The sequence below is a fragment of the Grus americana genome, chromosome 5, assembly GCF_028858705.1.
Source record: "Grus americana isolate bGruAme1 chromosome 5, bGruAme1.mat, whole genome shotgun sequence".
Taxonomy (NCBI): Eukaryota; Metazoa; Chordata; class Aves; order Gruiformes; family Gruidae; genus Grus; species Grus americana.
The window spans coordinates 2,478,106-2,505,532 of NC_072856.1; the positions used below are offsets into that span (position 1 = coordinate 2,478,106).

The 27,427-nt window shown below is 45.4% G+C and overlaps 2 protein-coding genes and 1 long non-coding RNA gene across 4 annotated transcripts in view; 2 read left to right on the top strand and 1 right to left on the bottom strand.

Annotated features, from left to right (window-relative positions):
- The window catches only part of BEST1 (bestrophin 1), a 108,355-nt gene that overhangs the window by 72,456 nt on the left and 8,472 nt on the right, over nt 1–27,427 (bottom strand). The window lies entirely within an intron of this gene.
- On the top strand, nt 171–5,350 carry LOC129206582 (uncharacterized). 2 transcript variants are annotated; one of them, XR_008577209.1, is made up of 3 exons: nt 171–1,833; nt 2,458–4,054; nt 4,451–5,350. It is a non-coding gene; the product is annotated as an uncharacterized LOC129206582 (long non-coding RNA). The 2 variants fall into 2 exon arrangements; XR_008577208.1 differs by having other exon boundaries at nt 2,458–5,350.
- LOC129206580 (acyl-CoA (8-3)-desaturase-like) lies at nt 12,339–23,983 on the top strand. Its single transcript, XM_054826059.1, has 12 exons — nt 12,339–12,670; nt 15,356–15,466; nt 15,751–15,948; nt 16,793–16,894; nt 17,066–17,194; nt 18,663–18,723; nt 18,848–18,924; nt 20,073–20,170; nt 20,510–20,606; nt 20,903–20,982; nt 21,410–21,535; nt 22,322–23,983. The coding sequence occupies exons 1-12, from the start codon at nt 12,476–12,478 to the stop codon at nt 22,371–22,373; spliced, it is 1,326 nt and encodes a 441-aa protein (XP_054682034.1). The 5' UTR covers nt 12,339–12,475; the 3' UTR covers nt 22,374–23,983.

The following is a 27,427-nucleotide window of genomic DNA, read 5'->3' on the forward strand; positions in this document are numbered from 1 at the left end:
CTTTCGAAGCGAAAAGCCGGCTGCCGGCCAGCCCCAGCCCGGCCCCAGCCCCAGCCCGGCCCCGGCCCCGGCCCCGACCCGCCCGGCCGCGGCCGCCGCCGCCGCCCGCTCCCCCGCGCAGCGGGAGCCGTGGGACGGGAGGTGCGGGCATGGGCATCCCCTCTTCTCCTCCTCTCTCGTATTTTCTTTTCCTCGAGATTTTGGCTCCTGCTTTAAAAAGCCACCCTCTCCCCCCCTCCCCCTTTTCTTTTTTCTTTTTTTTTTTTTCCCCTCCTCCAAATGTCACCTTACTTCTTAGTGGTGGGCTTAGAAAAGAGGTTTTGGTGTTCTGCCTGAAATTAGCACTGTTTCGCTCAATTTTGTCACGCTGAATTACCGACTCGATGGCTGTCAGACTTAACAGTTTCCTTTAGTGGCGAGGAGAGCTGCTTGACAGCAGGCTCAGCTAGAGATCTCCTGCTCGGGGCGATGCGTTTATGAACAGGTGGGACGGTGTCATCTTTTCTTTGCTGTGGGGCACTTTATAATGAAGTAATCCCTGTCATTAGGTTATGCAAGGTGTTGCGGTGCGAGGGCAAAAACAATGGAAGAGCGTTTTCACTGCTGTCTTTCTCATCCAGGGCAAGGCAGTTGTCACCCACCGCTTTCCCGGTGATAGGTATTTTTTCTTGTGACCATTTTGCATTAATAAGTGGAAGGCCTATTAACCCTTTCTGTAGGGGCGCTGGCTGATTCTAAGCAGATGTCATATACAAACGTTTTAGGGTACAGACGGCACGCCCTAAGTTACAGCACAGAAGCATTTTTCTGTTGTATGATCAGATCTTAGGATTGGATCAGATCTTAGGATTGGCTTCCAGTAGCTCAGACCTTTTTTTGTCTCATCTTTCAATAGCACTGTGTTCTGACCGGGTCTGGAAAAGCAGGAGAAGCAACCCACATGGTTAACCATTAAATATTTCAATTCACAATGCTTATTTGCCGTCTAGCCAACTATCGTATCACGTTGCTGAAGGATAGCATAGGGTAAGAGATCACCTCCTTCAGTGAAAGCCAGAAGTGCCTCCAGTCCTGGTGCTGTTGTCCTGTCCAGCCCCAGCCATAATTTAGAGCAGGCACAGACAAGAGTGCTCTGCTTTTGCCTGCTGCCATTAGCCTGAAGGAGCTGACAACGGTGAATATCTAAAAATTTCTTGCTCCTCTCCTTTTCTCTACCCATGCTCCCTACACAGGCAACAGGAACGGAGACTTCACTTCAGAAGGAACGTGCGTCGCTTCTGCGCCAGTGAGAATCGCTCTGTGCCACCTTTGCGCCAAGACATGCTATAGGTTTCCTCTGTTTCTGCCCGGTCTTACGGCTGTGCGAGAACTTCAGCCTATTAAACAGTCTTTTCCTGTGGTGTGGGGTGACGAAAGTCAGAAACGAAAGGAATGTTTTCCTAAGACTTGCTTGTTTTATTTAGTTTGGTTCAAAATAGACTTCTGACAAGGATAATAATAAATGCCAGCGAGACGCTACATTAAGGTGGACCTGAAGCTCATTGCTTGCGATGTGGGAACCACGACGCTTTCTTTGCTGAGTTCTTTGCGTTTCAGGATTTTAATCCTGTAGGCGTATCTGCGTATCATGTTGGATGCTTTAACCTTTGTAATGCTAAGGGTGTTCCCTCTGTAGCCCGCTTTTCCCTTGTAACCACGCACCTGGAGGCTGCTGTCCTGGTGCTCTTACTGTGCTATCCAAGTGCCCTTATCCTCCGGGCCTCGCACTGACGCACTCTGACGTGTTTTTTCTGTCTGTTAGGTCTGGTTTCTCCTAAAAATTGATTACCCTGGGTAAGTGAATCATCCTTTCTTACCCTATTTTTTTACCCTTTGCTTTGTAGCTTTAATTTATAACTTTAAAGCCTACTGGATATTACAGTAGATAAATAATGTATATAGCCAATAAATACTACTTGTACGTTACGTGTGCGTGGAGCGTGCAATTCCTGCGCCTCGCCAAGTGTGCTCCTGCCAGAGCTAACATCATCTCAGGCAGGAGCAACCAGTACTGAGTTTAACTGGGTTTTGATGAAAACTGTATTGTTACTGTTGGAAAACTGCTCTGTGGACTCCCTGCTCCACTGGAGACGATGTCCAGAAGAGGACAATTGTCTGGAAGATCCCATTGCTTCTGTTCCTGGCTGGTCATTGGGAAGATGGTTTTCCTTCTATTTTTTTTTTTTCTCTCTCTCTTTCTCTCCTTGTTTTGGTTGTGGGGTTTTGTTTGGTTGGTTTGGTTTATTTGGTTGTTTTTTTTCCCCTCCTTAAAATAGCTTTGAGGTCCATGTATGCCATAGATTGTGGATTCAGCTAAAAAAAAAAATAATCTGTGCATATAAGCCTGTCTCAGCTTTCATTGTGCAGGTTTACAGGAAGAAACCTTGCCAGTAAATAATTTCTCTGTTCCGTCTTCAGGGTTTGGGGGTGGCGATGTGAAATGTTGAGCAGCCTCACTGACGGAGCGGTGCAGTAATGACTTCTGTACCAAATACTGCATCCTGAAAGGGAAGTGTGGGTAAGACCACCTGATAGAAAGAGTACAGTGTTAAAGTTGTACTTAAAGAACTCCAAAGGCAATGAAGCGAGAAATTATGAAGCAGCAGTGAAAGTCACGGACCCTTGTCATGAACATACATCCTGCCTTTTTTTTTTCCTTTTTTTTTTTTTTTTTCCAGATCATCACTTCTCTCCCTTTTGCAATCTGTAGACCTTCTTACAAGAAAGCACAATCAAGGAAGGTGAACAGAAGGAGATAGGGTAGATAACGTGGCAGAATATGTTTAATTTAATGACCTCACTTTGAAAATCATTGCCTATAAAGATCTATTCCTGCTTTTCAGCTGTAATTTCTAGCATATCTGTTGGATTATGTGAGTTACTTCAACATTTCCACTACTGGTAGCAGTTCAGAGCAAAGACCCAGTGGCATCTCTTGCTCTGTTGCTTCTGCAGAGTAAAATGGTGTCCAACTGTAAATTGATGAATCCTAATGATTTTCCTGTTAATAGCAGCTGAAGATCTGGTTCTCTAAACTCAGTGACTGTGCTGAGAGGGACAGTAGCTCCGCTTTGAGCCAGGAGGTTGTACTGTAGCCCTCCAGAGGTCCTTTGCAAACTGTATTACTTTATAAGTCTATACAGAAGAAGATTGCATGAAGAACATGGAGAAGTCTAAGAAGATGGAGAGGGCCACTGAGCAACACAGAGAGCAGAATAAGAAAACATACTACGACTCATTATCTTTGGGTGCATTTCTTCAAGCTTCACTAATGATATTCTACTGTTAGAACGGAGGAGGGACCCACTACCAAGCCAGATTTTTTGAACGGAATTTAATTTCCAAATCCATGCAATAGTTTTGCTTGTTCGGTGTCCTAATTGAAGGTTGTGTCCTCTACGTCCAAAACTTGATTCGAAGCCACGACTTCTTTTGACTTGTAGAGATAAAGATATGTATCACTGGTAACTCACAGTATTATCTGATGGTCATAGTCCATCGGGTGACCGCTCCACAAAAGGAATGTATTAGTGTTACTGAAATTGGTGGTTATTTTGTATACAGCAAGCTTTATCAGTCAGTCCATGGAAGTTCATACTTCAGAGCTGATGACTTTAAGCAGCGGATAATCTACACAGGGCTGGCTACATATGCCAGCCGTTGGATGGTATATATTTGCCTGAGCATGCCCTCCCTCCTGAGCAATGGACTGGTAAGGAGGTGGGTGCATTTTGGAATCGGCTCTTATACCTGTTAGATGGACGTAGACGTAAAGTCTGCACACAGCACTCCTCATCTGGATATTTCACATCGGTAATTGTGTAATAACGTCATGACAAATCATTGAAAGGTGCTTATTAAAAAAAAAAATAAAAAATCCCGGCGCTATCCTCTTGCAGCACAGCCTGTAACGCCGTCAAGGCTTTATGTGGCACTTGTTCTAGGGTTTGTTCGGCTCCTGGGGCACAAACCAGTCACGGCAACGAGAGGAGAACAGACTCTCTTCTGTGGCCAAGTAGGTGAAAGGCTGCATTTGTTGCATGGTGTAGCTTTAACTGCACAAAGAGCTTGTGTGAGGGACATAAAAGCCCTGAGTTTAATCGGGGAGTCACGAGATGGGGGGGGGAAAAGGTGAGAAACACGACAGGAAGGAAAGCGTGGAAAAGGGGATACATGGAGAAGTGCAAAGTGGGAGAGTTTTTGTAGGGGCCACACGCAGAAGGGGTATGTCTGCTCTTCAGGGTAACGTAGAAATACGTAGGCTAACTTGAGTAAGTGAAGGACATCTTGCTGGGGAAAAAAACCCAGGGTAAATTGGTAGCTCAGGTATCTTTACCCAGACCTTTTAAAAGTGTTTTAAAAAATTTAGTAGAAACCTCAATTTTTGTGTTTGTTTTCTCATCCCTTATAGACCGTTGGTACGATCAGAGAAGTTTCTTTTCATCTGACTTCTAGAAAGGATTAGAGTGTCCATTAATACCTGGCGGATGATTTTGACAGCAGCACCCAGCCTGGCACCAGCACATGGAAACGCACTGCAGCTGCACAGTAGTCCTCATGGATGCAGGGGAAAAAAAAAAAAATCCTCCTTTTTCTCCAGTTTAAAAAGCACGAGATCCATCTCTGGCCACTTGGTAAGGCCGGATGGCTCCGTGGCACGCGGTGGGAAAAGGAGGCGGCAGGAGAGAGCGGTGAGCAAGGGGTCTGTGGGAAGGACATGGAGTGGGGATGTGAAGGGAAAAGAGGGGATAGGAACTGAGGATATTGGGAGAAAAACAGAGTGAAGATCAGATTTAGCTGCATCTTTGGACTTGTAGCTACCTTTAGTTACTCTGCGAAGGAAAAATAGATGTAGGAGAGCAAGGACTCCAGGTTTTCCCTCCCTCTCACTAGAGAGAAAGGCTGAGGAGCTCTGAACTTGGGCTGAGACGGGGGAATAATAAATGCAAACACAGTGGGAAACAGCTAAATGACCTCCTGCCTGGGGAAAAGGGTGCTGGAGCACGGAGCCTGAGGTGAGGGAACACAACGGGTAGGTAGGGATGCCGTTGCAGCATCACTTTAATAACAAAAGTAAACTTCTCCTCCATCCCTTAGGGGCAGACGCAAACTTTTCCTTCTTTCCTAACTATAATCAGAAAAATATCTATTGAATAATAGAGTTTTCAACGTAATTTTTTTCAGTTATTCTGTACAGTACTGGTCATTTTGCTTCCTCTGCTCCGTTACATAGCCCGTGATCATGTGCTACTAGCGTTGGCTAATTAAGCTGATGTATTTTAATGCTATTGAAAATGAAGACAAAATGCTATGAAAGACGTGTTTGGTATTTTCCTCTGACATATTTTAGCATTTTGAAGGGGGCTGGCGACACTTTTTCTAGTCATGGGAGAGTGGCTGAGAGCTGACTAACTTTTACAAGGCAGCCAACCAAGAACCAAACAGAAATTCCCATTGTGTTGCCGTCGCTGGCATGAATTTCACATTCCGCAGTGAATCTTGGATTGGCCGTGTGGGATTATCGGGGTCAGGGCACGAACCGGTCCGGATGCCAAGGAAGCAGAGTAAATAATCACACTTGTTCCGTAGAGAAAGGAGCAGACGTTGCAAGTACCCGTCAGGGCAAGAATAAGGAGATAAATGCTCTGTTCTTAATGCTGCCTTGTCAGTATAATCTCGTTTGTAATAATTTGTAATGAAAAGCCCATCCTGCTGTTCTCCTGTTATCCTCAGAGTCTTTCCTTTTCTCTTTACTCAGATTTTTGCTTTCAAATGTGAAAAATTCTAAACAATTACTGCCTTACTCCCTCGGTTACTAATCTTAATTTACATCTTCTGGAGGACAAAAAAATACACTTATTTTTATCTCGGCAACCCCATCCCTTTATGTATAGTGATTCCTGGTTGCTTTTTCTGGCAAGATGTAAACTCCTCCCAAATCACAATCTTCCTCCGGTAGTCCGCACTATAATATATTCATTCTTTCCCTCTGTCACGTACAATTTTTGCATCTAAATTTTAACAGTCAGTTGTTAGGGCAAACTACCAGAGCAAATACTCCATGCAGAAAACAGAAACACTGTTTTTATGCAAAACCAAGAATTCATTGTCGGTTTAAAGTGTTGGCAATCCAAACAAATAGTTCCAGGTACCATACTAGCTCATCTAGTCCAAATTATTTGAGTATTACAGCTCATTCCCAATAACGCAACAGTTGACAAGAATAAAGGAAATAAATCTAGTATCTACCCTTTTTCTGGTGTTACTCTGATCCTTCCAATGCACCTGGATTGGATCCTGCGCCTGGTGCGGGAGTGGCTTACAGTGAGCTGCCAAGAGTTTCAGGGTCTTGAAGTATGATGCTAAAAATTGGTGGTTTCCTCCTGCATTTGCTTCATCAGCTGTTTTAATTGCACTGGCGACAGCCTGCATCTTGTAAGCCTTCACGCCGCAATCCCCATGCGCCCTGCATCTTAAGCTTTTCCTAGGCTGAACAAAAGCCAAGAAACTGATCCTTCTTTTAGACTTAAACCATTTTTCAGCATTTCTTAGTTTTCCTTTAAAACGTCCTATTTTCTATGGGTTCAGATATCACCATCCATTATTCTAACTCATTTTCCCCTGCTTCAGCATGGTAAAATAAAGGCTGCCATCCTTTCAGTCCATCTCCTCTGTTTCCCTGTATTAATGGTTTGGTCACTGGATGCCCAGGTACCCGGTGATCCCTCATCACTCAGGTCATTTAGGTACGTTAAAGTATGTTACAGCCAAATCACGGTAGTGACATAAGGAGTTTTAATATATTTCCTCTGACTTTGGGTCATCTAGGCTGTTAAGAATGTATCGCAGAAGAAGCAAAGAGCATCTCTTACCTCCCCTCGGATTTTCAGTGACCCTCGATAGCGTGGGAAGCTGGGTCACAGCTAGATCGTGGCAATAAGGAGAAATGGAGATGGGAGTAGCGAAGGTAAAACAAGGAGTCAGAACACTGAAAAGAAGAAATGCTGTTGGAGAAGGAGAGCAGCCAGGTCTGGTTTTACCTCGTTAATTGTCTTCCGGCAAAGATTGACTCTGTTAATGGCACCAGTTGCAGCTGGACGCAGGACGCTAGTGAGTCTATAACGGCAGCCGGTTTTCCCTTGCGGTCTTTATTACAAAGACGTCATTCTTGCCTCTGTGAGACCCATTGAGATCCTGAGTAGGGCAGGAGAACCAACCACTCTCGACGACTGGCAGCTTGCAGCAGGGCACGAAAACCTTCGCTGCTTGGAGCCGGATGATTCAAACAGCCTCCATGATGTCTTGTCTTGGGCTGAATCATCTACGGAGGGGAAAAGAAACAGAGCCTCAGATTTTATATCAGAAAAAGCTTTGAAGGTAATTCCAGGGACTGCTGTATAATTTGTCTGGGAAAGTATGTTAATAAGGTGTTAACATCCCTTATAGCTTCTGGGCCTGCTGAAATCAGAGGTGGCATATGAGGGGAACAAGACTGCAGTTTATCAAGCTCACTGATGCTTTTTGGCTATTGTTACAATCCCTTAAAACACGTTTCCAAAGCTTTAACTTGTGTAGGAAAATAGATTTTTTTTTTTTTTTCAAATGCGTTGTACAGGAAAAAGAAAACTGACCAGTGCCTCCTGTATTCATGATGAAAGGTCAAACTAAAAATAGGAACTAAATTTAGGACACTTAAACTTTTGTGCAACAGATAATCAGAAAAAAAAAAAGAAATTAAAATAATTACTGCACTGTTCAAATTACAATGGTTAAATTTAAAAAGATGCAAAACATTATTTATTAATGTCTTTTATGGTTATGTCTCTGAGATGCTCAGCGGTCAACATACAAAACAACTTCTGATTTTTGCTGAGATCGGGAGAGAACCTTTTCTTTCATGGGCGCCAGTGCGAACGTGTATAAGCAGGGCTGCCTTACTCAATGCATTAGCTGTGGCGTTGCGAAAGGAAGGGAAATAAAAGAGGTTTGACCCAGTGTTTTGCAGGCACAGAATCCCAAGCTAGAAAGACGTGATGTAGCCATCAGGTGATGTTCAGAACAAGAAGGGATGCTGTCTGGTGGCTCTTTGTTTCTATGGTTACGTTCAACTGGAATTGCTATAACTAGGTCAGATTGGAAGGTGTGAATGAAAACAAAGACATTCGGAATCCGTAATGAGAGTTCAGAGAGAGGACTGTTGCTGCTAGGGAAAGCAAGAAGGGACCTGAATGTGGAGACAGGCATTTTAACGTACATTTGTAAGGTGTATGTATGAAATCCCACACAGATGGATCTGTCTATTTTAGCATCATTCGCTCTTCTGTCATCATTCAGTAGCCTGTTGTACGAAGAATCATCTGCAGACCACCATCGAGCAGAGGTATCCTGTGGGATATACCTGTGGTGACACCTTTCCTCCTTCTGGCCACCCATCCCGGCGGCAGCAGCCAAATGTGGCCGTAGGAACAGAAGAGGCCGTGGCAGCTGGAAGGGAAAGGCAGGACAGATGGAAGAGCGGGAGAGATTTGCTGGAAAGGGGAAACAAAACCACGGGCAGGGAAGATGAAGCATCCTCAGCCCAGAAGCGAGCAGAAACAGGTTGCAAAAGTGGTCTAAAAAAGAAGCAACTTGGGTGTGAGTTGCACTGCTGAGCCTACGCATCGTCCCTCTGTTGATGGCTTGGGTCCTTGGCTTTTCTGCTTTCTCCAAATCCCGTATCCGGGTCATGATAACAATTTTCCAGGTGGTGTCTTCACCCGGCATTTAACGCTGACCACCAAGCCTCCGTCCTTTCCAACTAGCAAGTCATCCCGGACCAGCCACTTGGTATTTTGATCCCTTTCCTGTGTTTCTTACCTCCTCCTCGCAGGACTTGGCATTTGCTTATGTTAAACTACCCGATGCTCCTGCCAGCCTGCCCATCTTTCTTGCCCTCCAGCGTATCGACTGTTCCCCCCCAGTTTGATACAATCAGAAAATCTACAGAAAGGTGCATTTATCCCATTTCCCCGGTTGGAAGTGAAGGCATTTAAATAGCCCCGGCATCCTTTAGGAACGAATGCATCTCGTAACCGCCTACGTTATGAGCACGCCAAGACGATGAGGTCTATAGGGTGCCTGTTGCCTATCGTAGGCGTGGCAACCTGGTTCAGGAACGGCACGGCGACCAACCCCAGGTCGCTCGGTCCATCAGCTCACGGACACCAATGTGGTGGACGGCAAATGGCGTTTATTGGTGAATAGCACAGCATTATATAGCTTGGGTTTACAACGTCACTTCCGTCTACTTACATCATAAGCTAAACGTTATTGGCTATTAGGAGAGGGGTCTTATCTTTCCATACAGCGCGACATCTTCCGGCCGCCAGACCCTAACTACCTACATTTCCCCCCTCCCTATGCATAACTAAATTAGCTAAAATATAACAATTCTAAGAAAAAACTCTATTTCTATTCTTATTCTATACTTTATAACAATCTTAAAAAGTATATGTCATAAACTTGAATAAAAAACATAAGGCACAATAAACGGGTGGAAGTTAGGGGGTAACTGGTAGTAATGGGGTGTAAGTCGGGGTAACTTTAGGGATAACTGGGGGTAACACTGAGTAGGTACATTCTTAAAGCAGTTGCTGGCGTTCTATTAACATAATGTCAACCTTCTCTAGCCGGCTCTTAACAAATGACACGATCCTATTCAATATACAGGGTCCAAAGATCAGTGTCATCATGATCATTGCGACCGGCCCTATCAAGGTAGATATCAGGGTGGTTAACCATGGTGAATGGTTAAACCATGATGCAAACCAACTTTGTTGTGCTTCTCGTTCCCTTTTCCGTTTTTCCAATCCCTCTCGCAATTTGGCCATAGTGTCTCTCACTATTCCGGTGTGGTCCGCATATACACAACACTCTCCTCTTAGTGCAGCGCACACCCCCCCTTGCTGTAAGAACATCAGGTCTAATCCTCTTCGATTTTGTAACACTATTTCAGATAATGATCTGATTGATTGTTCTAATGCAGTTATTGATTGTTCAATTCTAGCCAGGTCCTCATCTACTGCCACCCTCAAGGCGCTAAATTCTTTACTCTGTTGCACCAAGGATGCTACTCCTGTACCTATTCCCGCACCTCCTATGATCATCAGAGTAGCTACCGTTAGTGCTGTAAAGGGTTCTCGTTTTGACAGATGATGTTCTGGGGTAATATGTGAGTCATAGGCAAATTCTTCGGAATGGTAAAAGATTTTAGGGACTATAGATACCTGGACACAATATTCTGAGGATTCATTAAATTTTTCCAACGACAAACAAGGTGTAACTCCAATAGTAGAACAAACCCACTTGGCATTTTTGGTCGGTATTAACCACTTTGCAGGGGTTTTATATTGTGTCTTATTAACACACAGTTGTTCTTTGTGCTTTGGGACTTTGCCTACACACACGCCACTTCCCACCACCTGTGTCAATGTAATGCCTTGCTTTTCTGTGTCCCATATGCACTGGGCCGGATTTGTACCATTTGCCTGTGTAGGTATGTCACTTACTCCTACAGCCTCATAAAAGGGTGGTTTTATTCCGTAGCACAACCAGCAATGCTCTGTAAGGTTTGGGTTAGTTTTGTTCAATACTTGGTAGCTAGCTTGCATCATTTTCCAGAGAGGATTTCCATAAGGGATTTTGGTGGTGCGTGGTGTGGTAGTATAATTTTCTGTTGGTGTTTTCTGGTTGTTGGTCTCTTTAGTCACGTAGTCCTGACTGGGAATAGTCAGGACCACTTCATTAACAAATGCTTGGTTGGGGCCTACTGGCAGTGGATCATTCGGGACAACCTCCTTTTTTATGAGGATTAAGCCACCCTTGTCTGTCCCTGGTTCTGTGTACCTTATTCCCCAAATTCTTCCAAGTAACCAACTGTCCTCTTGGGGCTTGGTAACATTTAAGAAGAGGTATTGACAATTTCCGCGTCCTCGCCATCCTTGCGGTGGGATGCACCCATATGGACCCCACTGGACTTTTAGGTATCTGTCTCTACCACTACCCGGTATCCAAGCAGGGGCTATGGTCTCACATCCCCAATAGTTACAATAATATTGGTTAGGGTAGTTACAATACCCCTTCCCAGGATTCGAGCTGGGACACATATAAAATCCTAGGTATTCCCAACATCGGTCTCTCGGGACAAGCTGACACAGAGAGGCATTAAAACTTGGCGCACCTGATGTTATTTGAGTTGCGATAACTTGGTGATCCTCAAATCGAAGGAGGGACCATTTAAATGGCTGGTGGTGAGGGTGACCTGATTTTACCTGTCCTATGGTGACAAGCTCTAAAATCAAAACCACACAAAGGCATCGCAGCCCCCCCCTGCAGAGGCTATTTTGTCGTTGCTTGGCTTCTGCCAGTGCGGAACTCCCAGGCTTGGACAGGACGCTTGCCAACTTGTCATCTTCTCTTGTCACCGGGGTGTACGGGTTACGGGGGTGTCCAATGATCCGGTCCTTCACAAGGGCTTCCATCCTCCTTGTTGGTCCGGGAGCGTCCTCCCCGCCGGGCTGGTCCTGCCGCTCCAGCCACCGTTCACCCGATTCCAGGTGAGTTTCCCGGGTTTCGGCACCACTTGTTGCCTATCGTTGGCGTGGCGACCTCGTTCAGGAACGGCGCGGCGACCAACCCCAGGTCGCTCGGTCCATCAGCTCGCCGACACCAATGTGGTGGACGGCAAATGGCGTTTATTGGTGACTAGCACAGCATTATATAGCTTGGGTTTACAACGTCACTTCCGTCTACTTACGTCATAAGCTAAACGTTATTAGGAGAGGGGTCTTATCTTTCCGTACAGCGCGACATCTTCCGGGCGCCAGACCCTAACTACCTACAGGTGCCCTCAAATATGGCCAAAATAATTGCATCCCGTGCCTCCGGCTGCACCGACGGCACATCACAGCCCGTAATTTATTACAGCCTGGACAGCCGAAGATCCCAGGCAGCTGCCTGTTGCAGGGGCCCGAAGTTTTCTCCTCTTCCGTGATTTCCACCACCAAAGCCCACGCCTGCAGCTGGGCTGGCTGCAGCCCCGGAACACGGCGGGGCTGCCCGGGGCCCCGCTCGGAGCACGGAGCTCCGCTCGCAGCGCGCCGTGCCCGGCCATCGCGCGTCTCCCCCGCCCTCCCCGCAGGGGGCGGGCACAAGGGAGAGCTGGGCCCAATGAGCGTGGGGGAATAGAGGGAAGGCGGGGCCTGAGGGCGCGGGGAGCCAATGGGAGGCGGGCCAGCGGGCCGGTTTTCAAGAGGAGGTTGGGGAGCGGCGCGGAGGAGGGGGGACTCGGGAGGTGCTGGCGGGGAGGGTCCGGCCGGGGGCCGAGCCGAGCCGAGCCGAGCCGAGCCGAGCCGAGCCGAGCCGAGCCGAGCCGAGCCGAGCCGAGCCGAACCCAACCATGGAGGACTCGGAGCCCGGCCGGGCGCTCCGGCGCTTTACCTGGGAGGAGATCGGGCAGCGCAACGGGCGGGGGTCGCCGCCTCAGGAACGGTGGCTGGTGATCGAGAGGAAGGTGTACGACATCAGCAGCTTCTGCCGGAGGCACCCGGGAGGCTCCCGCGTTATCAGCCACTACGCCGGGCAGGACGCCACGGTGAGCGGCGGGGGAGCGGGCGGCGGCGGCGGGGTGTCCGTCCCCGGCTCTTGCAGGGTGTCCCGGGGAGGGATGGGGAGAGGGATGCTCGGGGCAGGGGCAGAAGCGCCTCCGCTCGTGCTGCAGGCAGCGCGAGGCGGCGTGGCGAGGGGTGCCGCGCGTGGCGGAGGGTCACTCGGGACGGAAACACGGAGCGGGGGCGAGTGGCAGAGGCTGGGCTGTGTTACAGGCGTTATACGGTGTTAGCCCTCGCACGCAAAGGTACGTACTGAATGCAAGGTGTTCCCGGGTCCTGGGTGACTCTTCTTTACCAGGTAACGTTTCTGAAGGACTAACATGTGAGCAAATAGGGTGTCTGCGACCGGGCGCAAATCTGGGGGGAAACCCAGTGATTTTTGCACACATATAGGAAATAAGAATACTCTTGGTTATTCCATGTCTAGCCAGACCTGAACAGAAACACCCGAGATATTCACAGTGACACCGGTGCGTGCACAGGTAGAGTTGTTGTTTGCAAGTGTACGAGCGCATTCAGCCTCCCCTAACTTTAAAAACTCACCACAATCTTTCCCAGAGATGGCACTAGTGCAAAATATTACTGAAAGTCCTATTTCGGTCTTTTTAAAAAAATAAATATCATTCACGTCTGAATGCCAGTGGCTATTGCAAAGCGAAGTAAACGTCGTTTGAATTGGCAGCGGGGTGTGGGCTAATTTTGTCAGTGTATTTCCTTCCTTCCTTCGTCTGCTTATGTCTTTCACGAAAGAAAATGCATTTCTCTAAATGTAAGTATTTAGACCCAAGGGCAGGTATGGGATGTCGAAGCTACCTCTGGAGTGTTTTTGATGGACGTATGTTTCAGTCCAGTTTTATCCCCAACCAGAAAGGATTTGAACTTGAGATCTCGCGCTTTCCTTCACTTCATCGTATGCGCATAACGTAAAGCTGAAGATGATACGTGAATTCGCACATACTTCGTGAGGTCAGGATGCACACATGCGTTTTTGCAGCTCCGTTGCCATTGTGTGATCAGAAGTGGGTCGGTGACAGTGGCCAGACGCAGGGCTGAACACAGTTAGATGGTCGGATTGCAGCCAACTGTATTCTTTAGGCGTTATCATCTGTGTCACTGCTGGGTGCAACCGAACTGCTGACCGCTCGGGAACCCGAGCCAATAGATTCCACTTTTTCTAATAGTTTTGTCCTGGAAACGTAAAGAATCAGGCTCCTCAAAACCAGAAAAACTGGAACGTAAAGAAAGAACACGTTTAGTTTGCTGTATGCCGCTAGAGTGTTGTGATTTCTAGAAGGTGCAATCAGCGGTGCCTTAACGTCCCATTAGGATTGCACTGCCAGGTTTTACAGCCTCCGCGGAAAGGATTGGTCTAAACGTATGGTACCATCCTCCTCTGATCTGGCCACATACTCCTCCCCATTTTTTTTCCTCTTCCAATGAGGAAATGCAAATGTACATTCTCCTCTTCCCCTCCTTTATTCACATAAGCCCGAGCAGAGAGGATGCTACATCTGAAGTACAATGGGGCTGACCCAGAGCTGGTGACATCAACTGTTTGTTTGGGGTTTTTTTAACCCCTTTCTTGATTAGAGAGCTTTTAAAAGGACAATTTATTTTAAAAGCATGCAGTGATGAGCTAGTAATTGTAATGCTGAACATTGCATGGTGCAGGAAGCTTCCAAACTGATGTGCAGTGGGCAAATACTGTCTCAGAAGAGAAAAGGCATCCTTAGGCTGAGGGAGATTGTAGGGTATGTGTTAATTTGGACACAGGGAGAGAAATATGCAAAAGAAGGTAAATGGGAGGTTTTCAGTAGGATCTTAAACTTCCATGTGTGCTCAGGGGCTTCGTAATCTGAATATAGTGATAGAGTCTATAGTGATAACAATCACTAGTGACTTTTTTCACCTGCCTGCCTGGTTGTCATGGGGGTTGACATTACGTGTAAATGAGGAAAGTAACTGATTTCCCTAACAGGGATCTTTTGAATGGTAAAGAGGGGAAAAAAAGGCCTTTTCATGGGACTCTGCAGAAACATGGGGATGGGGACCAGGAGGCAGGTAGCAAGAAACCAAAACTATTTTAGGAAGATGCGGGAGGGTGGGCATTGAGGATTGCCAAGGAAGCGTGTTTGGAACAACGTGGGGCTTTTGAGAGATTGGTGTGGGTCACCAGAAGCTGCCATCACCTGTGAGTGTCCTGCTCGTCCCATTATTTTTCCCAGTTCAGCTAGCTGATTCAGTTTTTATGCTAACATCTTGCCCTTCTCCTTGGTCAGACTTTCATTTCGGGATATGGGGCCTGAGGAAAAAGAAGGTGGAAGCTAAAGATGAAATAGAGACAGAGGAGTATGCGGTTGAGATGATATATTTTGAGGTTCAACAGGGTATGAAGTTTTCAGATTCAGAAGTAGGAGGGGAGTGAGACTGTATTTCTTGGTGACCTGCACTTAACAGCATCCAGATAGAAAACGCTACAGAGAATTCAGCTTCAAATGATCATTTATGCTGTGAAGAAAGCAGTAAGATTTGTGGCAGTAAGATCTGGTACAGCCAGCTCCATAAGTTGGGTTGCTTTCTGCTGAGTCCAGGATATCATGAAATATATTTCTTTTGCTGCCACCTGACCGATCGTTTTTCTTCATCCCATTCCTATGTCTGTATTTCAGGACCCTTTCATAGCATTTCATCTTGACAAGACGCTAGTAAGAAAGTACATGAGCCCACTCTTAATTGGGGAACTGGCACCAGATCAACCCAGCTTTGAGCCCAGCAAGAATGTAAGTATCTTAATTTCAACCCAAATATCAAGTTTTTATGCTATTTAACATCTCTGCTAAAGGACGAATTCCCTGTACATAAAATGATAGTATCTCCTAGAATCACTGAGTCGGTGTGAAGCTTCCCCTTGACTTCATGTCATTATCAGTAGTCTCAGTGAAGATTTGTCTCTAGGTGACCCTCAGCTTTTCCCCATTGTAGTTCCTTCAGAGGGAAAATTAAGCTCCAATTTGGGTTCCTGAGACATTTTCAGACCAGCAGATACCATTGGGTTTCCCCACAGAAAAAGCTGGTAGAAGATTTCCGTGAACTCCGTGCAACCGTTGAGAAGATGGGGCTTCTCAACCCCAACCGCACCTTTTTCATCCTGTATCTCTGTCACATCTTGGTGTTGGATGTTGCAGCTTGGCTCACCATCTGGTATTTTGGAGCATCCACAGTGCCTTTCCTCTTCTCTGCAGTGCTTCTAGGCACTGTCCAGGTAAGCAGCTAGGCAAAAAAGAAGCCCCAGAAACACCAAAAGCCAACCAGTTTGAGACTCAGATTCTCATTGCCATAAGCACAGGAGAAATCTTATCTCCGTGGACTTCCCAAAACTCTGCTTCTCCCTGGGTTCCACCAAAGGGGCAAAATTACAGTGCCACGACACGCTGCTTTGGTAGAGCAGGCTTTGCCCTGCTTTTTCCTTCCCGTAGTCCGTCAAAGCCCTCCTTATTCCCAGCCTTCTTCATACAATGAAAGCCACGCTGCACTTCTGAGGTCCCTTGTGCCAGAACTCCAAGGCACTGTGCCGGGGCCAAGCCACCATGTTCCCATGGGAACTTGCAGCGAGTTAGAGGAGAGGAGAGGGCAGAGCAGCTATTTCTCCTGTGGCCAGCTGATCCCCTTGGAATTACAAGTACTCGGAGGAGGCAGCAGCAAGCTGCTTCTTAAAGGAGACTTTGTTGCCGATTTCAGTGCAGTTTTGTAAGAGAAGAAATGCTGTTTCTGAGCTGCGTGACTTTTTTTTTTTTTCTTTTTCCCCCATTATTTTTTCCTTCCTCATGTGAAAACAACTACCTGGGACTAAAAGTCATTAGGCAAAGCCTGGACTGCACTGGTGTAGAGTAAAAGATAAGTGTTTGGCTTGGGTCTTAGCAGTGGAAATGCTCTTGCTATCCAGGGATATGTTGCGAGGAGCGTGGGAGCGGGAGAAGAGACAGCCCTTTTCAGATGCAGAGCCTCCTGACACTTCTTTTTCCCCAGCAGCACTGTTTTGTTTGGGGTTTGTTGTTTTTTTGGGTTATGGTTTGGTTTTTTTTGGTTTTTTTTTTGTTTAATTCCAGGCCCAGGCTGGCTGGCTCCAGCATGATTTTGGACACCTTTCAGTCTTTAGCAAGTCAAGATGGAACCACTGGGTGCACAAGTTCGTGATCGGCCATCTGAAGGTGGGCGTTCAGTGCTGAGAGGGGCTGCTAGAGCCTTGCCTGGGATGCTCTGCAGCCAAACCCAATCTCAGTACAAGAAGAAAGCAAATGCGAGGAACTACTGGGGAGGGAGGACTTGAGGGCAGGAGATGCAACTTCTTGACGGCACTTTCTTCTCATCCCTTCCTGCAGGGAGCACCAGCCAGCTGGTGGAATCACCTCCACTTCCAACACCACGCTAAACCCAACTGCTTCCGAAAGGACCCTGACGTTAACATGCACCCCTTATTTTTTGCTTTGGGAAAGACACTCTCTGTAGAGGTGAGACCTGGTGAAGGCTGGGAGGTTACGGCGTTAGGATTCCAGTTTGGAAAGCTGCAGAGAGCTTTGGCAATAGTGACCGGTTGGTTTGGTCAATGGGCTGTCTCAGTATTTTGGAAATTTGGAGAAGGTGCAGCTTGGCATAAATAGCCTTTTAAAAACAAGAAGAAAAAAGATCCCTACGCATCACTAGCTTCCATATACTTAATGCTGCAGCTGGGGGTTTTTTATGGTTTTGCCCTTATACAATCTTGCTATGGGTTAAAATTTTCTAGATTTATTCTGAAGGTTTACAAAAACCACCAAAGCTGCTTCTGTAAATTGAGAAGTACTTCCGGAAAATGGTTTGAGCTGACCTGCTATTTTATAAAGTGCTACTTTGCCTGCCACTAGTCCCTAATATTCCTTAGTAATACTTCAATACTTCTGAGGGTTTTTTTTATATTCTTAAAATTTCAATGGAAGTTATCTTTGCTATGTTTTAAAATAAGACTGAAATATTTGTCACAATTACAAGTTCGTATTTCTCTGATGAGAGACTTGCAGTTGTATGAAGATAAGATTGCAAGTTGTTCTCTTTCCCAAGATCAGCCTTGACTAATTGTAGCGTTTTGGGAAATGAAGCAGCAGATGACAAGCAAGGACTATCTGGAACATTTACAATTACTGATCGAAGAAGCTATTTCAGTGGTCTCGGTCTGACAGTGGGTGTCAGACCGGGTCCCGTCTGAGTCCAGCTCTATTTCTGGTACGACTCTGAAGTTAATTGAATGGCTTTAGCATTTGCCGGTCCTTTGAAAAAATAGTTATATAAATTCATAGCGTCACCTGGCTTAAATGCTCCGATTTGCATTGAAATTAAGGGAGGGCTGCTATTCGGAATTGGTTTGGACATGTAGAGGGATATAATGGAGATCCTCAAGGAAGTTGGTGACATGATCTGTTACGTTGATACAGTGAACACTGAAAAATTAGCAGTCTCGGAGGGAGGATAATCTACTCACTCCTGTTCCTGTGGACACAGTTTAATGTCTAGATGCTCATTTCTCTACTTTGGAGGCTAACTGCAAGTAGGTGGGAGTTCTACACACTGTCATCTTTACTAATAGTATCGTGGGTTTTTTTCTGAAAAAAAAACCCCCAACAAACCAAAAAACACTCCTGGTTTTCGGTTTATGTGTTGTTAGGCAACTGTGCCCTCTGTAGGGAAAGAGCTTCCAGTGCACGTTGGTGTTTGTGGTGCAAGGGACTACCCAGCCTCTTCTGCATCCGGGGCAGGCATGGGAACTTATCCTAGCAGTCACAGGCTGAAGTTCCAGGGGATGATGAAGCCAATGGCATGGTGAAGGATTTGGTAGGACATCTCTTTCAAAGGTTCAGAGGTATCCAAGTAGGCATTTCGTCAAATGTGGATGCACAGATGTCTTTAGTTGTCTTCACAGCCTGAGTAATTTGCTTGTTTTAACAGCTTGGTGTACAAAAGAAGAAATTCATGCCTTATAACCACCAGCACAAGTACTTCTTCATCAGTGAGTAACCCTACCCTTTTGCAGTTCTGTGGACAGCATTGACTCAACCCTTCCCTTTTCCAGCCCATCTCACTGAGCTAAGAGGGCACAGTTAATGTCTCTGCAATCTGTTTCTCCACTCTAGTTGGTCCTCCGGCTCTGGTGCCTCTTTACTTCCAGTGGTACATATTCTACTTTGTGGTACAGCGGAAACAGTGGGTGGTAAGTCATCTCCACTTTGCCAATGGTGGCTTCTCCTTCTTTTATGGATACTTTTCAGTGCAAGAAATCACTGGAAGGACCTCTGAGCTGTGTATCTCTGTGGCAGGGGGTGTGGGTATTATATGACCTGGGAAATAACGTTTGCTGGTGGGGGAGAGAAGGGTACCTTCCACACAGCCCTTCTTCTCTGTAAAAGATCCATTCACAGTTGGGTGACTAAAGATGTTCTCTGATGTTCTGGCTCAGTCCAGGGTATGTGAGTGGCTGGAATCATTCCTTCTTCTGCAGAGTTGATGTTCATACAGAACTTGTCCTTCAGGTAGCAGGAGAGTCTAGTTTAAGGTAGAAGCGGTCATTCTGGCCACTCTCTTTAGTTTTTCCCAAACCAATACAATAAAAATTTATGGGCACAGAAAAAGGGGAGAAGTAGCAGAAAGAGGAGGATTCAGTACACCTCCGTTTTGCACAATGATATATTAAAAATCAAGTAGCTTTCAGGTAGCCTAAAATGGAGTCCTCACAGTTCAGTGTGAAGTGGAATAGGGGATGTGTCGTAGACTGTTTCAGAGTTGTTAGGAAGATTGTAAGGGGAAAATCTAGGACCTTGAGAAATAATATGGTTTCTAGAGACTTTAGAAGAGAATGCAGAAAAAAGATGGCTTTTCTCTGAGACATGGGGGTTAGAGACAAGGCATCTTGCTATTTTATTCTTGCCTGGGAGGTGGGACAGTCAGGAGAAAATGAACATGAGGGGAATAAGAGTTTGCAAGAAATGTGAAGATGAACAAAAAAGGATGAGATGGAGGTAAACCAGAGCTCTTCATTCTTTTCATTGGCTAGGTTTTTGGTTTTCTCACTGCTTACTTTCTCTTTAGATCCAGGGGAAGATGTGATGTGTTGGAGCGTGTCCTCTCTAGTGTTTGCCCTGTGCTGGGCTCATAAGACCCAGATAATTCCCAAGCCCAGGAATGGCTGGGGAGTGGCTGTGTGTCAGACTGCTTTGTGATGGGGCTGGGGAGGAAAAATATATCAGTAGAAGATATTACAGGGGAGAAGATACAAAGGGAGTGCCACATAGAGGGGATGGTAAATTCAGAAGCCAGTAATTCGTACTCTTAATGAAGTTTTCTCTCTTCCCCATGCTACAGGACCTGGCCTGGATGCTGACCTTCTACATCCGATTCTTTCTCACCTACTTGCCCTTACTGGGGGTGAAGGGTATCCTGGGCCTTCATCTGTTAGTCAGGTATCATTCAACTTGTAATTCCTCCATTTTTCTCTGCGCAGTTTCTATCGATCCTTCATGCCAGCTTTTCTTCAGCCTCCTGGTTATCTTTCTCATCGGGTCCCTATTCTTCTTTCTCCTTATGCCTTTCAGGAAGATAGAGGTGGTTGTCTGGCAGGCATGTGTCTTGAGAAGGTAGAAGGTGTGTGTGGGTCTGATCTGCTGACCAGATGTTTTGGGGTTCCTGGTGTTCATTTTATCAAGCAACGACTAGCTTGTATGTGTACAAGTGTTTCGTACTGACTTGTTCCGGCATAGGTGTGAGGTCAGTAATGGGTTTGTGTGTGTCTGTATGCACAGGTTTATAGAGAGCAACTGGTTTGTCTGGATTACGCAAATGAATCACATCCCAATGCACATCGATTACGATAAGAATGAGGACTGGTTCTCTACCCAGGTAAGACCTTCTTTCCAGAGACCTGTGTCTTTGAAGGTGAGAAGTTGTAGTTCTGGGTACATAGTGCCCAAGAGAGCTGGTTGCAGAAGTGATGGGAACTGAGAGAGGAAAACGTAAGCAGCTTGTCCTCGCTGTGTGAAGCGAGTGTTGACTGGAGATAGCTCTTGGAGTTGCTGTCTTCAGCCAGGAGGCATGTCATGATGAGGAACTTGTACCTGCTTACTGTTGTGTTTGGGACATCTAAGAGAAGGGGCATTCCTAAAATGACACTTAGATGTTACTGGTTTTTCTCTCAGCTCCAGGCAACCTGTAATGTTCATCAGTCCTTATTCAATGACTGGTTTAGTGGACATCTGAACTTCCAAATCGAGCACCAGTGAGTTGAAGCATGGGTCGGGGACGTGAGGGGATTTCAAGGAGTGCTAGTTATACTAGGTCTGAAGGGCCTACAAGGTCCCTGTCTCTATATCAGCTAATGCAAGAACAAAAGATAACATGGGTAAATTTTGTGCTCTTTTATATGGGGATGGAATGGGAACCCCAAGTGATGGGTCAGAAAATTTTTGGAGCACTGGTGAGCACCAATACCACTTCAGATATGCGTAGCATGGCACAGGAGTGAGAATTACCAGCCACAGTAGAGGTTCTGACTGAAGTGGCAATGAGAGGGACCACTACAGGGCAATAATGGCTGTGGGCGCAAGGGGAGGTTGAGGCACTCTGCAGCTTCGGCACAGAAGAGGGGCAGGAATTCTGTGGGCTGATCGTGGATGCCATTGAATCACCATATTCTTTTTCCACAGCCTTTTTCCTACGATGCCTCGACACAACTACTGGAAGGTGGCCCCTTTGGTGAAGTCCCTGTGTGCCAAGCACGGTATTGAGTATCAGTGCAAGCCATTGCTCACCGCCTTTGCGGACATAGTGCAGTATGTATCAACCCGCTGCATTCCCTAAGTGAAAGGTTTTCCAATATTGTGGAGCGAACAAGTGAAGGACATGGGAAGGGGAGGGGCAGCCAGCTTGGATCACAGAAGTTCTCTGAATAGCTGTAGATAGTATAGATGACTATCAAAGGGATTGGAAAACTTCAGCCATGGCACTGGTTTCAGTAGCAGCAGGTAGAAGGTGTCAGTAGGAATGACCTAATGGAGAACTCCTTTTCTTCAGCTCTAAAGAGTTAGAGGTCAGTAGGATGCTGGGTCTGGTGCCTCTGTCTCTGAGTATGCTCCGGGGAAAGAGGTGTTTTCATAAATATGAGTTTAAACTGTCATTCATTCTTTCTTTTTTCTTCCTTTCTTCCCCTCCTTGCCCCTCAGATATTTCTTATTCCATTGAAAAGACATGTGGTTCTCTCCTGCCATGCTCCCTCCTTTTGTTTTCATTCTAATTAAGTTGTTTGCTTTAGCCTTGCAGTCTTTGTCTGATGTAGCCCCAGTGGCTTGGTTCTTCTTCATCTTTCCAAGGAGCTGTAGTCTACATTGTCTTACCTGTGAAGATCTCTGAGCAACCTGATCTAGTTGAAGATGTCCCCGCTCATTGCAGGAAGGTTGGACTAGATGACCTTTAAAGGTCCCTTCCAACCCAAACCATTCTATGATTCTGTGATCTCCTTTGCTTAATCTATAGACAGGAATTCTTCCCACAAGGCTTTGTTCCCTGAACGCTGTATTTCATTACCTTGTTTCTAAGGAAATGTGGTTCTCTCTTGGCAGCTCTTTGAAAGATTCAGGGGAGCTCTGGCTTGATGCCTATCTACATAAATAAGCAGCAGTGGATCCTTACAGAGGAATTCCCCACCCTTGTTGCCTCCTGTGGTGGTCACCATGAAGATACTGCACAGAGGAGAGCTGGCTAAGCCAGAGGTGGGGAGGTGTCGCAGCTTAATTCCATTGATGAATGTGATTAATATGATTTTTTTTAAAATATGTGTTCTTAATTCTTCTTGTGCTTCTTTCATTCCTCTTCTCTGGTGCTGAGTTACGGGGAAAAGCTGAATGGAGGACATTATGTTCCACCAAGCTGGAGGCAGCTTTGGGACTGGGAACAGATTCCTTTTTGTCTGCTGGTACTTCATTTGCTGGGTATATAGAGGGGAGGCTCTTACCTAACATAGGCTTTTGTGAAGTGGCTCTCGTTATGAATGTAGTAAGAAAGTTGAGACAGTGTGAAATCAGAGAACACGGGAGGTATTAAATGTGGAAGCAATGAGGAATTGTGTAGGTACAGTATTTTCAAATACCTGTATGTAATTAACAGTGGCAGTAGAAGTGCCCAAACCAAGGGGAAGTGGGGAGCATGTGAGAGCCCAAACCAATTTGTATGTATGTGGGCGAGGTGGAGAGGATGCAGGCAGCAGTTCTGTAGGAAACAAGCATGAGGAAAAAGATCTAATTAGAGCCCTAATTGAGGTAGAGAAACAGGAAAGTGGAGGTTATTCCCTAGGCATGTAGATGTGAGAGCTTGGCAAGCCATGTTCTGTGGCAATGCTGTGGTGAAGGCCTCTGAGTTATTTGCCCATTTGTGACCTCCCATGGAGTCTGTGCAAGTGGTTTCCACAGTGGCATACTTCTGAGTGTTATTGAAAGTCAGAAGAGACAGAAATATGGCACGTCCATACTCGGGATCCTTACAAGGGTGACCAAAGAAGCAAAAGGGGAATCGGTCTGTGGTCACCTGAAGCTTTTTTGAGTGATTTGTTAAGCGCACTCATGACTTCTGGGCCATGGAGCAGGAGGTGTTCCTGTCTGAGCTGCAGATAAATTTAATGAAGTTGTAAAAGTGTTAGGGGTTGGGGTACTGTTTCAATGTGTTCAACTTTTCAGTCGGCGGAAGTTAGCGAGCTGCGTACCCATAGGCACGCATCAGCCAATACGTTGCTGGTCTTTCTCCGTTGGATGAGGTGCCTTCAAAACACACCCCAAGAGGGCATGTACTCTGTGGTTTATTGGATTTATAGCCTTACTGCGTTTCCTGGTGTCTTTTCATTTACCACGCTAATGTTACAGATGCCAAACTAGGATGGCATAGCACTAATGAAGGTGGGTCCATCACCCTGTTACCTCAGTGACAGGTGGCGAGTTGATTTTGAGGAAGATATGGTGCTTTTTCTCATTAACATCCAAAAGGAGGATGGCTTGTGAGGGAGTGGAAGAAATGCATCTTCCCAGGCTGAGAGTGTTGTTAAGCACAGAATAAAATTGTAATGGAAATATTAAAGCGATCATTAAATCATTGATACCTGTTGATAAAGAACATAAAGAAAATGGGCCTTAGTTACTCTTTTACCTTGTTTTTTCCTACTCCGTTTCTTTCCCTCTTATTATTAGAACTGTTGATGGAGGAAGGTCTAATAATAAAATTCCTTTTCTTACCAATTGTTGCTGTCATCAGAGTAAAATATGTCTCCGGAAGAGTCCACACGCGCTAAAACGTGGAACAAATGCCTGTCCGCAGCTGCAGAGAGAGAACTGTCATAAGCCTCTGCATTTGTATTTCAGAGGAAGGGAAGAAGAGAAGGAGGAACCTGATGAGCTTGTGTGAAGTATGCAGTGTAAACAATTAACCCAAATTAATCCTACCGAAACAAAACCATGCACCAGTTCTTCCTTCAGAAGGAGGAGGAAAGGTAAAAAAGATGTACCCCTCGTTTCTGGAAGCTGCATTACTTTATACGTAGGAAGGCATACATGTTTGATGAAATCAAGAGCTGTTCTGTAAGGACTTAAATTCGACAGGCAATCAGCTCTCAGATGAAACTTCAGTGGTACTGCCAAAAGTTTCCTCTGACCTTGCAGTGTTGACCCTAAGCCACAAAGAGCCAGAAGTCTTCTTATGCTAGTCAGGAGAGCTATTTAACATCTCAGCTCCATAAGGAGCTCCAGTCCCCCAGGCTAGGCTCTTCATATGTATGGAGAAAGCTGGACAAGTGGGGAGCTGCCAAAGGCAGGCAAGAGAAAACACTGAAGACAAGGAAGTCTTCAAAAATCCTCTAGAAACATCCTATCTCCCTAACTCAAGCTTCACAGCTCTGAATTTTGTCCATCAGCTAAAACCACACAGGCTGTCCTGGTAGCGAGAATGCTTCCATCTCATGTTTTGGCCATAATTGCCAGGTTTGAGAATAAAGTTTGCTCCTGCTCTCTTTCTGTGGCCCAACGAACCTTTAATTCAGGCATGCAAGTAGAACGGTTTCAACAGGCAAGGACGGTACTCTTCCTCTTTTATCTAGCCACGGAGATACTTATAAAAGTTCAAGAACTTCCAGTGTGTTTTGAAGGAAGACAGCTAGACTTCAGCTCAGTTCATGAAACTTTTAAAGCACTTACCAGACAGATTGTGACAAGTGAGGTAAGTAGAAGAAACGCTGCTTGTAGGACAAGTGGGCCAGAAGTGTTCAGCAATGTTGAAGCGCTTGGTGTTTCCCAGAAAGTGGATTTTTTTAATGCCCAGAGTCAGAACATTAATTATCTGCATGTCAAATTTTGAAAATTCAAATAAATTTAAGCTACCCCCAGGGCTATGATGATCTAGGAGTTAACAGTTTTGAAGAGAATAATGTGTCTTAAGTTCCACCTTAGTGCCTAAGACTGGAGACTCTTGTGTTTTCTCTGCCACAGTAAAGAGGGAACATCCAGAATATGATAAAGCAATTGCCTGACTAACCAGGAAAAACAGTACGTTTATGACAGCTCAGGAGGAGAAATAAGCTGGATGACGTTTTTCAGTTTCTGTGACTACTCTGGGCTGTTTAGAGTCTACAGTGGCAGATTACTCTGAGACTTCTAATATTGAAATTTTGCAACAATACTAAAATGTAAGTCCAAAACCCCTTTCAGGTTCTTTGAACATGTATTGGGATACACTTTCTTGGAACAATACCATCAGACCCAAATTTGCCGTTTAGTAGAAGTCATTTGGCTTCACAGTTCAGCCCTAAAAGATGGAACCTTTGTGAAATAGCCACAGGATGGCAGTCAGGCATCAGAAGGGAGGGAGGACTTCCAACCTCACTGGGAACTGAAGAACGAGTGTTTAAAGCCTCCGTCTTGCTACTATCCTACTTTTGTGCTCACTTAAATAAATATGAAATTAAGGCACAACTCAAAGAAACTTTTGACCGATGTGAGAATGGAACTCCTCATACTCACTGACCAAAGCATTATATCCTCATCTCACCCTCTGTAGTAGGTAAGACCGTGTTAAAATAACCTTTGCCTGTAAGCAGGAATAGCTTGTTTGACTTTTTGCTTTTGGGTCTTTATTTTAGTTCAGCCTAAACACTAGGAAATGAAAGGTGTGTTAAATATCTAGTGCAGATTTAATAAGCATAAAAATTAATTCTCTCTGAAGATCTCTCCATGGATCTGATCATGAGGTAGGGGAAAGTAATTAACCTTCTGCTGTCGGTAATTGTTCAAAGCCAAGTAACCACTAAGCATTCACATATCCTGTACTTAACACGCTCTTTTTTCTGCCACAGTTGTGGCAGGTTAGGCAATGAATTATTTGAATTACATGGTGTAAGGAGAGATCTAATGAATAGGATAATTGTTAAAAAAAAACCAAACCCAGTACTGTAGCAAAGCTTATTTAGGGATGAAGACAGAGCATTTACACCCAAGGTGAAGCCAGTTAGTCTTCAGCCTCTCCATGGGATTTGGATGTTGGGAGAGGATACAGTCCCCAAAGACCTTCAAAGGAAAACAAATCTATCAGCCATTTGCATGGGGTCTGATGTTCATAAGGCTTTGAAGATTATCCAGTTAAGTGGAGTATCATTGGACAAAGATGTGGCTCCAGCCCAGAAGAAATTAGTTTTTTCAAATCGGGGAGGAACATTTTCAGTGATGGAGTAGCTGGAATGATAAAAATGTTAGGGTGATGTTAAAACAGTTAAGGGTGATGGGGCAACTGGAAGAGGAAAATGCTGTAGTTTTCCCCTTCCCAACACCCACCTGTTTTGACTTTTTAATGTAACGAATGATCTGGATTTGCAATCCTTGCCCAACCCGTGCATGTGTTTGCTTCCATTATCCTGAATTCCTGAAGAGGGCAAGTGTGGCGTTTATAGAAATTTCTCCATCTTTAGAAAAGAAGGAGAAATGAAGATGATTGTAGGTCCATCCAGGATAGATAATTGATGCAGCTGAGCCACTCAGGAACAGGATGATTTGTTGCTTCCCAAGATAGGTTCTTTTATAAGGAGTATAAAAAATTTCTTAACAGGTCAGATGTAGAAGACTAATGTATTGATGCAACACTACTCATGGGTGGGGAAAGAAAGAGAATTATGTAGCATTGGAAGAGAGTTTGTTGGCCCGACTGTGGTTTCTGTGCGATTTACATCTGCTACAGGGACTAAATTAAAGTGTTCAGAAAATGGTGAGGAATTTCTACAAAGAAAGTTTTGAAACAGCAATGAAACCTAATGCACTTATGAGTGCTTATATGAAAGGCTGATTATGATGGTGTCCTTCAGGCAAAGTGGTTTGCTTCTGTGAGAAGCAGTAGTTTTGTAGAGTTGGAGGATCAAGTGACACAACGCTTTCCCCCCTCCCCCCCGCCCCGAAAATTAGCTTAAAATATACCTCAATAAATAAAATATCATCTAACAGTCCAGTTTCTGTCACTGGAATGCTTGTCTAAGGACAAAAGAGTCCTTGGAACATGAAATTTATGTGTGTCTGACGCCTCCACGAGATGTTCTAGGAATACTGTGGAGACATACTCATGGTGAAAATTGCCCTTCCATTTTGGTTGCTGGAGGCTTCGTTTCACAGGTTCTGCAATACAATGGTAGCAAATTATGATCTGCCACC

Bases quoted from the DNA above. Each gene is read 5' to 3' on its own strand.
- LOC129206580 (XM_054826059.1), top strand. From the start codon at position 12,476: ATGGAGGACTCGGAGCCCGGCCGGGCGCTCCGGCGCTTTACCTGGGAG. The intron at 15,467-15,750 runs GTAAGTATCTTA...GTTTCCCCACAG, and splicing joins GCTTTGAGCCCAGCAAGAAT to AAAAAGCTGGTAGAAGATTT. The intron at 16,895-17,065 runs GTGGGCGTTCAG...CCCTTCCTGCAG, and splicing joins TCGTGATCGGCCATCTGAAG to GGAGCACCAGCCAGCTGGTG.